Source organism: Phoenix dactylifera, chromosome 7, assembly GCF_051530095.1.
Source record: "Phoenix dactylifera cultivar Ajwa chromosome 7, Ajwa_hap1_PhDact_Kaust_v1.1, whole genome shotgun sequence".
Taxonomy (NCBI): domain Eukaryota; kingdom Viridiplantae; phylum Streptophyta; class Magnoliopsida; order Arecales; family Arecaceae; genus Phoenix; species Phoenix dactylifera.
This window is the reverse complement of record NC_143196.1, coordinates 34,565,252-34,577,452: the sequence shown is the minus strand read 5'-3', so window position 1 is coordinate 34,577,452 and position 12,201 is coordinate 34,565,252. Positions and strand designations below refer to the sequence as shown.

Here is a 12,201-nt window from a genome sequence, read left to right as displayed (position 1 = left end):
TATGCATGACAAATCTAGTATTGCCAATATTAAATATGTTTAAAGATGGCATGAGTGTTTTCCTCAAATTGATGCAAATTATAATTAATTGTCTCTATCTGGTATCTCAATTCACATCTAGCCTACCTAGAAAATGGATGGAAAATCAAGTCTATATCCTGCACCTTATAGTACTTGCACGGATGATCGTATATATTAATCAGAGTAATTTGACAACTTTTGTAAATTCCATTGATAACATATTCCTGATAATTTTTTAATGCAAGGATATTATTTTCATTTAAATGAAATACAAAGCAAATATTGACCCTTTTTTTTTTTTTTTTTACATCGGCGGCTTACACTTGATGAGTGTGAAAACAGCCAACAAAATCAAAAAACAAAATACTGCGCAAAGGCATAGGCACAGCCTATAGTCTAACCAAAAAAAATCTTTCGAGTGATGAGCCGTGAAGGAAGTAATCCAGTCTGCAACACTGTTCATCTTTCGATATACATGCATGGCCCGGTAGGAATCAGCCTTCCCTAGTGTTCTGTGAATATCGTGGAGCAAAGGTTGGTTCTCGACTGATCATCTTCATCTTCGAATCCACTCAATCACTATGGTCGAATTTCCTTCGAGGAGGATGCGACCCGCATGTAGTACGGGTGCCAAGCGCTATGAGATCTCCTCTAAGCGTGTGAATTGTTTTGGCAAGCGATTCTTATCTTGGAGCAACATTGGCCGTTTTTGTTTTCTTAACGTGGGTCGGAGAAGAGACTGGCGAGCGGCTTGTGTTGGCTGTTTGGGTGCCCATCCAAAAGATCGAGCCTCTCTTTTGTCGCTTCCCTTGCAAACTGATTCGAACAGCAGCTTTTCCACCGTAAAGAATTTATCCAAATTGGGCGTGTTGTGCAAAGTAGAACATCGTTTGGAGAACCTTGGAAATGCGTAATTGGATAAAAAGTTGTGACAGTTCTGTATCAGTCGGGACAATAAGATATTAGATTAATATAAACACTGTTAATAAAAATTCGATTTTGGGATATGGCATTATTTGGGTTTGGTCGTACATAAAAAAAACCCAAACTTGCATCTCAGATTTTGGGTCCAAAAATCCCAAACTACATCGATCCAACGGAATGAAGTTTACAAAACAGTATTTGTTGGATCGAAATCATGTCATCGTGCATCTAATCAGATTAATCTGGTATTTCTATGCTCATCTGGGGTCGATAATGACATGCCGGATCGACTGTAACATCTGGGAGTGACACGTCACTGTATATACATTTGCTTAAAAGTTGTTTTCCCAATTTGTACTCATTACGTAGAAATTATTCTAAGTAGATCGATGCTAACGTCGTCTAATACTAGCATTGGCGGTTTAGAAGGGACTACGTATTCAGGTCCTCACTCAACCATATATTCTTATATACAACAAATTTGTTATGAAGGGACTACGTATAAATTCATGCATAAACTTCCCTTTTCTGTTTGTTTGGACAAATACACTCTTTTTGTGTTTACTAGTTGCGTATTTGCCTGGGTTGCAGGTCAACTCTCCTACTGTTGTTGTGGTCCCTCTCATGGGACCCGTATCATTTAATTTTTTTTATAAAAAAATAATGTGGCGGTATTTTTGTTTTCCAAAATAGCTTCTTCCGGTAATATGATAACCATGAAAAACCGAGTAACATGGGCTGCCGGAAACAGAAAAGAAAATAAGAAGAAAACGGAGAAGAAGAACTGAAAAAAAAGAGTGTTACTTTGTTGAATGATCAAATAGTTGATTTTATTCAGATTTAGCAAAAATTTCGATATATTATTTTCGGCATTGAAAACTACAGATTGAATAATTTGGATCTTTAAAAAGTCATCTCCATTGATTATTTAAAGCGCTAACACTATATAAAATCTATCCTCTATTAATTTATTGTTTGTTATTGAAATTCTATTGGCGATAAATGTTCTTCTTGTACAAGCTAAAATTCAATCTTGATAATGTTTGTACACTAGTTGAAGTAGAGAAGACCAACTATAATTTCATTATTTTAAATAGTAAAAGATTTTGGCTGGACTAGATTTTGTGGTTTCTTCCTTCACATTAAATGATTTTTTAGGTTAAAAAAATTACGTTGCCTCCTATTTGTGGATTGCTTGATTCTTGACAATTGCTTGTGTATAGATTATTATTTTTAATAAGTAATATCTTATTTAATTACATAAAAAAAAAAATATGGTATTATTATTTTTTAATTATGCAGTATTCCAAGGTGAAGTGTGCCTCCCTTGCCGTGCGCTCCTTTATTGAATGCAGGATTCGTAGCCGTATTAATGGAAGCGAGTTAGTTTTCACCAGCTAAACATGTAACTGGATCCCTACCAAAAAAAATATAATTGGACAATAAGAGCATGATGGAATTTGGTATGTGTTTGTAGTGGAAGAGAGATATATTAGTGGTCAAGCTAATATTCTTCCAGTTACATTGAAGCTGAGAGAATTGATGACCCGAATCCAGCTTCTTTAATTACGCGTAATTTGTATTTCTAATCATCAATGACAAGTTCGAAAATCATAGCTACAGCTAAACCGCCACTGAAGCACGCGTACGTTCATTCGTACAGAAAAAAAAAAAAAACCGTGTCAAACTCTCATCCAAACGTAGTGCTAGCTTGGCTTGTCTTGGTTAACAATTCGTTGCGACATCGCATAAATTCTCCGGTGCCTTGAGAGAAGTCACCCAAATCCCTTGTTCTACGTGGCATGGTATGATTTGATGGCCTCCTCCGGGAGCACGTCGATCCCCTCGTGCCATGTGGGCACGAGAAAGCGACAGGTTAACTCAGCAGAGCCAGAGCCTAATAAACTGCAAGGCTGCATCCATAATTGTAGTTACACGCGGCTTATTTAGTGGGATTATTCAAACTCACTATTATTATTTCCGTACCAACAAGGATAGATCAGCTGTCAGACACCGAACAGCAATGCAGTGCAAATGCCGAGGATATTTCAGGGGCAGCCATCATCTTGGAACCTGGTAGAAGATGACTAAGCTGAATACCGTTCGACCCCATATTTCTAAACCCAAGTTAATTCTTCGGTGCCAACGTGGAGGCCACGGCTTAATGGCCCGCTGTCCGACGCACACGCAGTCCGACCCCCGCCCTCCGGGGTTCGGGTTGTGTCTTTCGCGCGAAGGAACGATCGATCTTCTTTCGATACATCGACCGTTGGATCTAACCGTGCACAGATCACAATGCACTTGATCTCTTCACTCATGCGTCTGCGCGGATCTGGAAGCGGATATTGCGCGATCCAACGGTGAAGGCGCGCGAAGGAAGGTGAATCCTTCTTTGGCGCGAAAGATACAGCCCCTCTCCTGCCCTCGCTCCTCTGATTTTATCCCCTTCCTTTCCTTTCTCGCTTCTCTCACTCGGTCGCTCGGTCGGTCCGCTGCTTCTAAGAAATATTCCAAATATAAGCCGTCGTCTTCAGGTACTCTTTTCCCTTCGCCCTCTGCTCCCCTTCTCCGTTTTACATTTTCCTGTCGTCACCGATTCTTCTTTCACGCTAAGTCCTCCTCCACAGAGCTCTATCTCTTCTCTCCGGTACAGTGCTTCTTCTTTCTCTTCTTTAATTTTTTCTTGTTTTGCCCTTTTGTTTGTTCGGTCCTTGTCCGTCATAAAAAAACAAAAGGAAATCCCAAAATGGAAACCCTGGAAACCACTGAAACCCTACGCGACGACTCCTCCAAGAAGCCCTCCGAAACCCAAACCCTAGAAGCCCTCGCGGGACTTAGGGTTTCGGAACCAGGGTTTCCGCCGGAGGGAGAACCCCTAGCTCCGGCCCCGGGGGAGGAAGCTAAAACCCTAGGGTCGGGGTTGCCGCCGGAGGCCGGCGAGAGGGAGGAGCGGCACTCCTTCGCCGTCGGTGATTTCGTGTGGGGGAAGATCAAGAGCCATCCATGGTGGCCGGGCCAGGTGTACGACCCCTCTCGAGCATCGGATCACGCCAAGAGGGTCCACCGGAGGGACCGGTCGGTGCTCGTGGCCTACTTCGGGGACGACTCCTTTGCCTGGTGCCACCCGGCGCAACTGCGGCCGTTCGTGCTGGATTTCCACCAGATGGTGAAGCAGAGCAGCTCGAGGAGCTTTGTCAGCGCCGTGGAGGACGTCCTGGGGGAGATCGGGCGGTGCCTCGAGCTCGAGCTCACTTGCCACTGCGTGCCTCGGGAGGCCCGGCCAGCGAGTGCCAGAGGCCAGGTCGGGAAGGCTCCGGTAGTAAATTTCGCGCCTTTGGAGTTCCATGAGCATCTCTGTGACGCGGCATGTGATGTTTCGGTGGTTGATATGCTGGAAAGCGCGATGCTAAGGAGTTGGGTCTTGGCCTTTGGTAAGGGGTGGAGCAATGGTTCGGCTGGGTACCACCGTCGCCGGGGGATAATGGACCTGGTGGACAAGATCGATCTTGATGTCCCACCAGGGGACTTGGCTGACAGCAAGGAGGAGGAGGAGTATTGGATCACTGGGAACAGTGTTGTGAAGGGGCCAAAGATATCAGCGGAGAAGTTGTTCAGGAACAGGAAGAAGAGAAGCATGGCAAAGCTCATCGCCGAGATGGATTTGGATGCTGTTGAGGTTAGTGATGGTGAGGACGACAAGGTGGAGGAGAAGGTGAAGGAGAAAGTGGAGTCTGGGAAGCGCAAGAAGAAGACTGAGAATGAGAAGACTGGGTCAGATATGGAAAATATTGGTGTCAAGGCTGAAGAAGAGGGTGGCTCCGGTAGACGGGAACGGAAGAAGAGCAAGTATTTGTCGCCTCCCTACACTTATTTGAGTGGGTATACAAAGTTTATGGCCTTACCGAGGAGTGCAGAATTGAAGACACCGAGGAAAAGTATCGATTCCTCTGGGCCTTTGTCACCCAAGTCCCCGACAATTTTGAAGTGCAACTGTGACACAGTTCAGAAGGAAGAGGATAGGATGACTTCTTCATTCCAGGTTGATAACACTTCGGTGCATGAGGTTCTTGCGGAGTTCCTCTGCACGGCAGTTGATCCGCTTCACCTGAAATGGAATCGCTTGGCGAAGACAATCAGGGGCTTCTTTGCAATATATAGAAGCTCTATGTACTCTAGTGGCTCTGACTGTGTATCTTACCAAAAGCATTTGACTGAATCTTGTGGCATGAATGGAAAAACTCCTAGTAAATATATAGTGGATAGGCCTGAAGTTGGGAAATCTGAGGGGAAGAGGAAGCAGAAGAAAGATGGGACTAGTGGAGAAACTCCGATAGTTTTGGGTCCTGATTCCGCAAATCACTCTAAACAAGGTAAGGTGGGAAGGAAGAGAAAGGCGAGGAAGGATGACACGACTGTTGAAGCTCTGGTTAATTTGGAACCCCGGATTGTTGATGTTCCAGTGGAAGGTAAACTGGCAAGGAGATGCGCGAAAGGCAAGGATGGTGCTAATGGTGAAAGCACGGCGAATTTGTCTCAGGATTCAGAAGCAGCTAAATTGGGGCAGAAGATGGTCAGGAGCAAGGGAGTTGCTAATGGAAAATCTCCAGCGGAATTGGGTCATGAGCTTAGCGGTCGCTCTCATGAAGGTAAGTCTGGGCAGAGAAGGAGAAAAGGCAAAAATGCACCTGGTACTTTGCATGTTCTTGATTTGGATCGTGACATTGCTAATGGTCCGAATGAAGGTAAATCCAGGCAGAAGAGGAGGAAGAAGGATGGAAATAACTACGGGAATCCGGCAGCTCTTCATATGAATTTTGCTCCGGGCGTCACACTGCCATCCAGGGATGACCTTATCTCCACTTTTAGCAAGTACGGGGTCTTGATCGAGACCGAGACAGAGTTGCTACAAGAGACTGGCAGTGCTCGGGTTGTGTTTGTGAAAAGCACCGATGCAGAAAAGGCCTTTAGCAGTTTAGACAAGACTGGAGTTTTTGGGGCTCCATATGCTACTTACTGCCTCCGCTATCTACCTGCGGTAAGCTCTCCGCCATCATCACCAGTTCCTGTTCCAAAACCTCCACTTCCTTACATAAGGAAGAGCCTGGAGAGGATGATTACTTCTTTGACCGGTTCTTCTACCTCAGTGAAAGAAACAGGATGCTCTGATGGGTTGAAGCCAGAGGCAAGAGATAACTTAGTTGGTGAGATGCAGGGCCTCCTCAAGAAGGTTAACAAGATGCTGAACGGACCTGCTGCTGGTACCCCTTTTTAGCTCCACCATTTTATAGATATATGGATCTAACCTACTTAGCTTTAGAGTCTTTGTTATCCTTTATGTTGGTTATGTCAATTGGTCAAAGACTACTGCTCTCTTTAGGATGCCTGCACATTGGTGCTGTTAACCCGAATGGGTTGTTGTATTTTCGTACACTGTTGCATGGTGGACTACGGAGACTTCATCTTGCCTTTCTTTGAACTTGTTAGCGGTATGGGGTTAGAAATAGCTTATTATGCATGTTTAGAAGGAATGACTTGTTATGGTGGTCCTGTGATGCAATCGACAGCTATTATACTCTACTATCATTGCCACTGTATGTGCAAATGCTATCAGATTATGTAGCCAAGCGTTACCGTCATCTTCTGAGCTTTTCTTTAGTAATTTTGCTGAAATATATCTACACGCGGAGGAGGACTTGGTGATGGGAAGCACGAAGATGGAAAACCAGAGTAGCTAGAACGGAGGAAAGGGCATGGTGTTTTATTTCTCTGTTTAAAATAATAAGGAAATGGAGAATTCACTGTTAGAAGAATTTCTTAAAAGTTTCCTTCAACAGCCAATTTTGTATGTGAATGAAATGCTATGCTTGTGGGCGCTGATTCACTGTGCTCCTTCCCTTCTTATTAAATTGCATGGAGAATATACCTGTACTATCTCATTGATCTGAAACGTGGAGTGTGATTTTTAATTGAGTTCTGGGGTCCAGATTCCTCCTAACCACTGCCAGGCAATTTGAGGGCCCTGGAGACGGAAAGGTCATGATTTAGGACTAAGTCCGGCGGGCATGCCGTTGTTTTAAACCACTATTTATTGGAAGGGTGCTGATTGGAACCATGTTATCGAATGATGTGCAATGCTCTTGCAGCAAGACCTTGGCTATTGACCACCATGGTTTTGGTTTGATAATTTTACGGGTTGGCAAGGTTCTTATGCACGATGCAGTCGGCTATTTGGCTGCAAATCTTGCGTTCTTATTGATGGTTTTCTCTAATGTGTTGTTTCATTTTCGCTCATTTTTTGATGGCTTGCTTGAAGATTTCCCTCTGGTGCGAGATTATCAACTATTGCCATTTGTACCAGTGCGTTGGGATAAGCCACCAAGAATGCAATACATTTCGTCTGCACCTTGGACTTTTTGGTAGGATCTGTACCAATCCTTTGTCACTGATTGGGTCTTAATCGGAGTTGATTCGAAGCGTTCCTAACTGTATCGGCCTGACCGGAGATTGCTGTTAATTAATTAGCTTGTCCGGGAAGTGCTATTGCTTTACCAAAAGAGACCCAGCAGAGTCATTATTCAGAGGATGCAACTCCATGCTCAAAAGCCACTCTCCAGTAGTCCACATAGGATTAACAATTAATACGTATATTACCATTTCAAATGCTTGTCAGATTCTCAGCCTGAGCTGCGATTTCAAACAACTGCTATGGTTGTATGATCTTTCTGTTAGGTGCTACTCCCCGATCATCCTTCAATCATAACAAAACATCCAAGCAACCAAAGATGTAGATTCTTGTCCGAGATCATCATTTTAATGAATTCCAATGGATTTGCCATCTGTCTTAATATTTTTTTTTGGTTGGCTGTCTTGATTTTTTTTTCTAGAAAAAGACAGTAGATTGATTGCTGACCATAAAATCCATGATCTTCTAGCCTCTACTGAAACTGATGTTAAAAGACATCAGAATGGATGTCAATATTTTGAGACTGGATTTTTTTTTTTTTGGTAAATTGGATAATTAAACCACAAATAGCAGTGCATGCTTGGATCGCTGCTACATGGCCTACCTCAGAGGCGAGATGGGCAAGTGGCAGTGATCCAAGCATGCACCAGTCTCTGCGGTGCAAAAGGTGCATTGTAGAGAATTCAATTCAGGCGATATTTTTTACCTAACCGAAGAAGTGAATTCAATTCTTGGTAAAAATTTCAAACGAACCAGCTACGATGGAAGAGTCAGCAACTTCTGTAAAAGAGCTTTCTTGAGAAAGTCTGAAGATGGAAATATGTTGAGTAGCAATTGCTGACTTTTGTCATGGTCCCTATCATTCATCATAGGTATTTGTAATGGTTTGTCTATTTGATGGTTCCGAAGGCTAGAAGATCCGAGTCTTTAGCAACTAGTCCAGATGTGAGTCATTTCTTTCACCTCTCCTGTGATAGAGGGACTGTGTAATCTCATTGGCCCCTTATCAGTAGGCATTACTGGTTATTGGTTCTATCTGTAATAACGTAATGTACAATAAATTTTCCAATTGCTTCTCACTCAAGGACAATGACTCCATGTTTGATCAACTTTGAGCTTCAATTTGAGATCAAATGCCAGCTAGGGCATCTTGTTTGGGACTTCTGAGACGGAATCATGGCTAAGAGAGGGTTGTTGCCAGGATTTTCATCTCTATTACGGTAGCTCCGACAGTGGTCTACCTGATGGTTGTCTAAGTATACATATGTCTTCAGCGATCGTAGCGCAGATGGAAATTAATAATCTCTGTTTTGCTATTTAGTGAAAGCTTTGCATATGACCCATTCCACATTCCGTCATTAGTGTATTGATTGTTACTTCCCCACTTCACCTAACATGGACCGCATCAAGTTAGTGTCTGTCTGTACGCCACTGTGGTATGAGTTTTGGGAGAGTGGACATCAAGTTGATGTCTTTGTCGTGTGACAGCGGCTACTCATGTTTTCTCCTGGAGTTCCTTTTCTAATTCCTTTTTCCAGCACATAAAATAATAGCACAAAATCGTTTGAGGATTGAAAAGTCAAACTTTTTTTTGTTTCTTCTCAGGAAAAAAAATGCCGGACGGTTTGAGTTTTTTTTAAAAATAATCAGATTTGTTAAACCAATCTAGAATAAATACATCTACCAGAATTAAAAAATACAATAACTGATAGCTCAAAAGGAATATGAGTTTTGCTTTCAAGGACCGAGCTGGGGGTTTATCTGTGGCCTGAAAGTAAGATTCACCATTGGATCACCCACCCACTGCATAGATCTCAAAATGCTCTAAACTCCACCGTTTATCTATCTGCATAGATCTCAAAGCGATTAATGGATGATCCAATAGCAGATTCACACAAAGAAAGGTGACAATCTTCCTCCTCGCTCGAAACATACACCCCCAGCCCTCAAAGGCCTTATTATTTATCCCCGTAGGTTCAGACAATACTTGGTGTTATCTTCCTTACCATAGATGAGGAACTTTGGTGCTAATTTTCAGAAGCACTACGATGCAGTTGATTAAACCCCAGTTCAGTTGGCGCCATATAAGTGGGCTTTGGCAATCATGTAGTTCATCAATAAGAGCACCACCCAGCGCAGCCATGTATGTAGCAACTACTGATTATAATGTTTTTAGGCTTCAAAGAGCAAGCCAGAACACGTCTGTGACAAGTAAGGAAGATTCATTCAAGCAATCACAACTCTAGCCAGAAAAATAAAAGAAAAAAATGGACTTCTACCACTAGGAAGGGCATCAAATATAAACGTTCCCCTTATATTGGATCATGTTCCTCCAGAAAAGGTCAAAAACCTGTTGAGCATCTCAGTTAGAACTCAGCAGAAGAAAACAATTTTGTTGTATGTTACATTTGATGCTGATTGAGAGAGGAAGCTTGGGAGTTCACTATAACTTTCTTTCCTTGCATGCCTCAGTTCAAGCCGCAAACTTTCAGACACCAATAGATCATTATGAGCAGTTGCATGGCCACCTTGTTGACGGTAACTCATTCGGCCGTCATGTTGGCCTCAAAGCACAAAGATTAGGAGGGAATCTGTTCCTCTATCTTAACCTGTAAGAGGTTCTAAACCAGATTGATGATGGCCAGTTGATGAATATGGGAAAGGAAATAAACTTGATGCATTCAAATACCAAGTTCAACCAATTCTCATAGATTCAAGATGAACGAGACATTATGTGACTCTCATCGATATTGGAGGCATTTTCAGAGTCAATTGTAATCACCATGTGAAATACTTCCACCTGCAAAGCCCTTTTATTTCTCATGTTGGCACCCGGGAGCACTGCTCGATGTTCATCTATCATCAGGGCACCTGTGATTTTGGTATCTGCTGGCTGGATTCTTTGACTAGGTGTCATAAGAGACATTGCATGAGCTCATTGGTTCATACAAATTATTTTTTGATTCACAAGTTTGATCATGAGTGCAAAGTTGCATTCCAATGCGGAGGAGCAAACATTTTGTAAAGAATATTATCACTCACAAATTTTGAGTGTCTCGACAAAATTATGATGAACAATATGTAGTTCAAGTGGTTGATCTGGTGCTATTTGGAACAAAGCTTCTTCATTCACCTCTCTTATGGATACCTCGATCAACAGATCACTATCTTCATTAGTTTAGTAGATAGCTATGATGATAACTGAAGGATATGTCTCCTCTTTATCATGGTATTAAATAAATTTTAGAAATAATATTCTAATAGAAATAAAATTTCAAATACATGTTATTGCTTTTCCCCATCACTTGCCTTGAACAATTTTATTCGCATATAGCAGTTGGGAAATGAAAATTTGTGTCGTTCTACTCTAATACATCGTTATTCTGAGATACTTAACTGCTCCATTTAACTTGGTAGATACTTAACTGCTCCATTTAACTTGGTACTCATTAATCACTTCTATTGCTTAAAGGTTTTAGAGACTTTATTACTCAAGCAACCTTCCGTCTAAAACCAACCATTTAGATAGGGAAAATTGAATTGAGAGATGTTAGATTAATCAGAGGTTTCTAATCGGCCCTTTTGCCTCTGAATATGAAAGTTGGATACTGAAATTTGAAAATCTTCTAACCCACGAAGATAAGTACTGCTGTAACAAAGGATTGAGGGAATCTGCTGATAATATTTTATCGCAGAACAGTGTTACACTCCAATAGGACATCTCAGTTATAAGTACAAGGAATCTATGCCATCTCCTTCCAGATGGCAAAGATAGCCCATGCTCAGAAAAGGCAGCGAATGTGCACCCCTTGAAGCTAATTTTTATCATAGATTAACACAAGCTGCGTTTAGTCATTGCCATGAATGCTAGTGTGACAGTCGCACGCATGAAGGCAAGGGCCAAGAGATGGTTGCAGGGCTCAAACAGAACTAGATATTGTCTTCCCAACTGAAGATCTTCATACACTTGATTGACAGTTTAGAGATCATATGAATATAAAAACCTGATCAATATAATATGCAACAGAGATCTATGATCTATGATAAACAAGGATAGCTTCATATTATATAAATAAAAAATAAATTGTCTTTGCTGCTATGTTGTAATATATCACTAGCAACGGTTAAAAGACTTCAGTTGACTGTTATATTATCTTACTTTATTTCCTTCTACAACCAGATCACTAATCTTACTGTTGGATTTCTTAACATATCCAAAATAAACATTTCGTGTTTGCAAAGGTTTTCACAGGTTGACACATAACCTCCTGGACCGCAAGTAGCCATCTTTACGAAATCCAGGTACAGAATAACCTATATTTCATGACATTTATGAGTTGTATATTCTTCTAGAGACTATGAATACTGTTGGCTATAACAAATAACTTCTTTTTCTTTAGAGACAGAGTGTGTAACAAATGTATCCAAATTACTACTGGTAGCTATGAACATTGAAATATTTCTTCATACAATTTAAACTCTACTCAGCAATTCTGCTGTATGTCTACAAATATACTCTGCTTTTATTTTTCTCATTCCGCTTCCCCTTGGTCTTGTTCCTTATGTTTCCTCTCCTGTTCCTATTTCTCTTCTTGTTTCTCCAGCTTTCTTCCTCTACATAACTTGTAAAGTGGAAGGTATTGATAGACAACAAGATTAACCATTACAATCTTCCATTGTTTTAACTCTCTCTATATCTTAAGCTTCAACTCCTTCATCCTTGTTTACTTGGAATTTTTTCAAATATCAATTTGTCTAGAGTAGCTATTGACTAGCATCATGCCCCACCTACA

General features: G+C 41.6%; 1 protein-coding gene across 2 annotated transcripts; it reads left to right on the top strand.

The window, feature by feature from the left end:
- Nucleotides 1-3,370: 3,370 nt before the first annotated feature.
- On the top strand, nt 3,371-6,522 carry LOC103702061 (uncharacterized). 2 transcript variants are annotated; one of them, XM_026802590.4, is made up of 2 exons: nt 3,371-3,479; nt 3,681-6,522. In XM_026802590.4, the coding sequence occupies exon 2, from the start codon at nt 3,692-3,694 to the stop codon at nt 6,215-6,217; it is 2,526 nt and encodes an 841-aa protein (XP_026658391.4). In that variant the 5' UTR covers nt 3,371-3,479; nt 3,681-3,691; the 3' UTR covers nt 6,218-6,522. The 2 variants fall into 2 exon arrangements, with proteins under 2 accessions (XP_026658391.4, XP_088558009.2); XM_088701883.2 differs by having other exon boundaries at nt 3,411-5,980; nt 6,090-6,522.
- Nucleotides 6,523-12,201: the final 5,679 nt, after the last annotated feature.

Excerpts from the sequence above, each read along its gene's own strand:
- LOC103702061 (XM_026802590.4), top strand. The coding sequence starts at position 3,692 with ATGGAAACCCTGGAAACCACTGAAACCCTACGCGACGACTCCTCCAAG.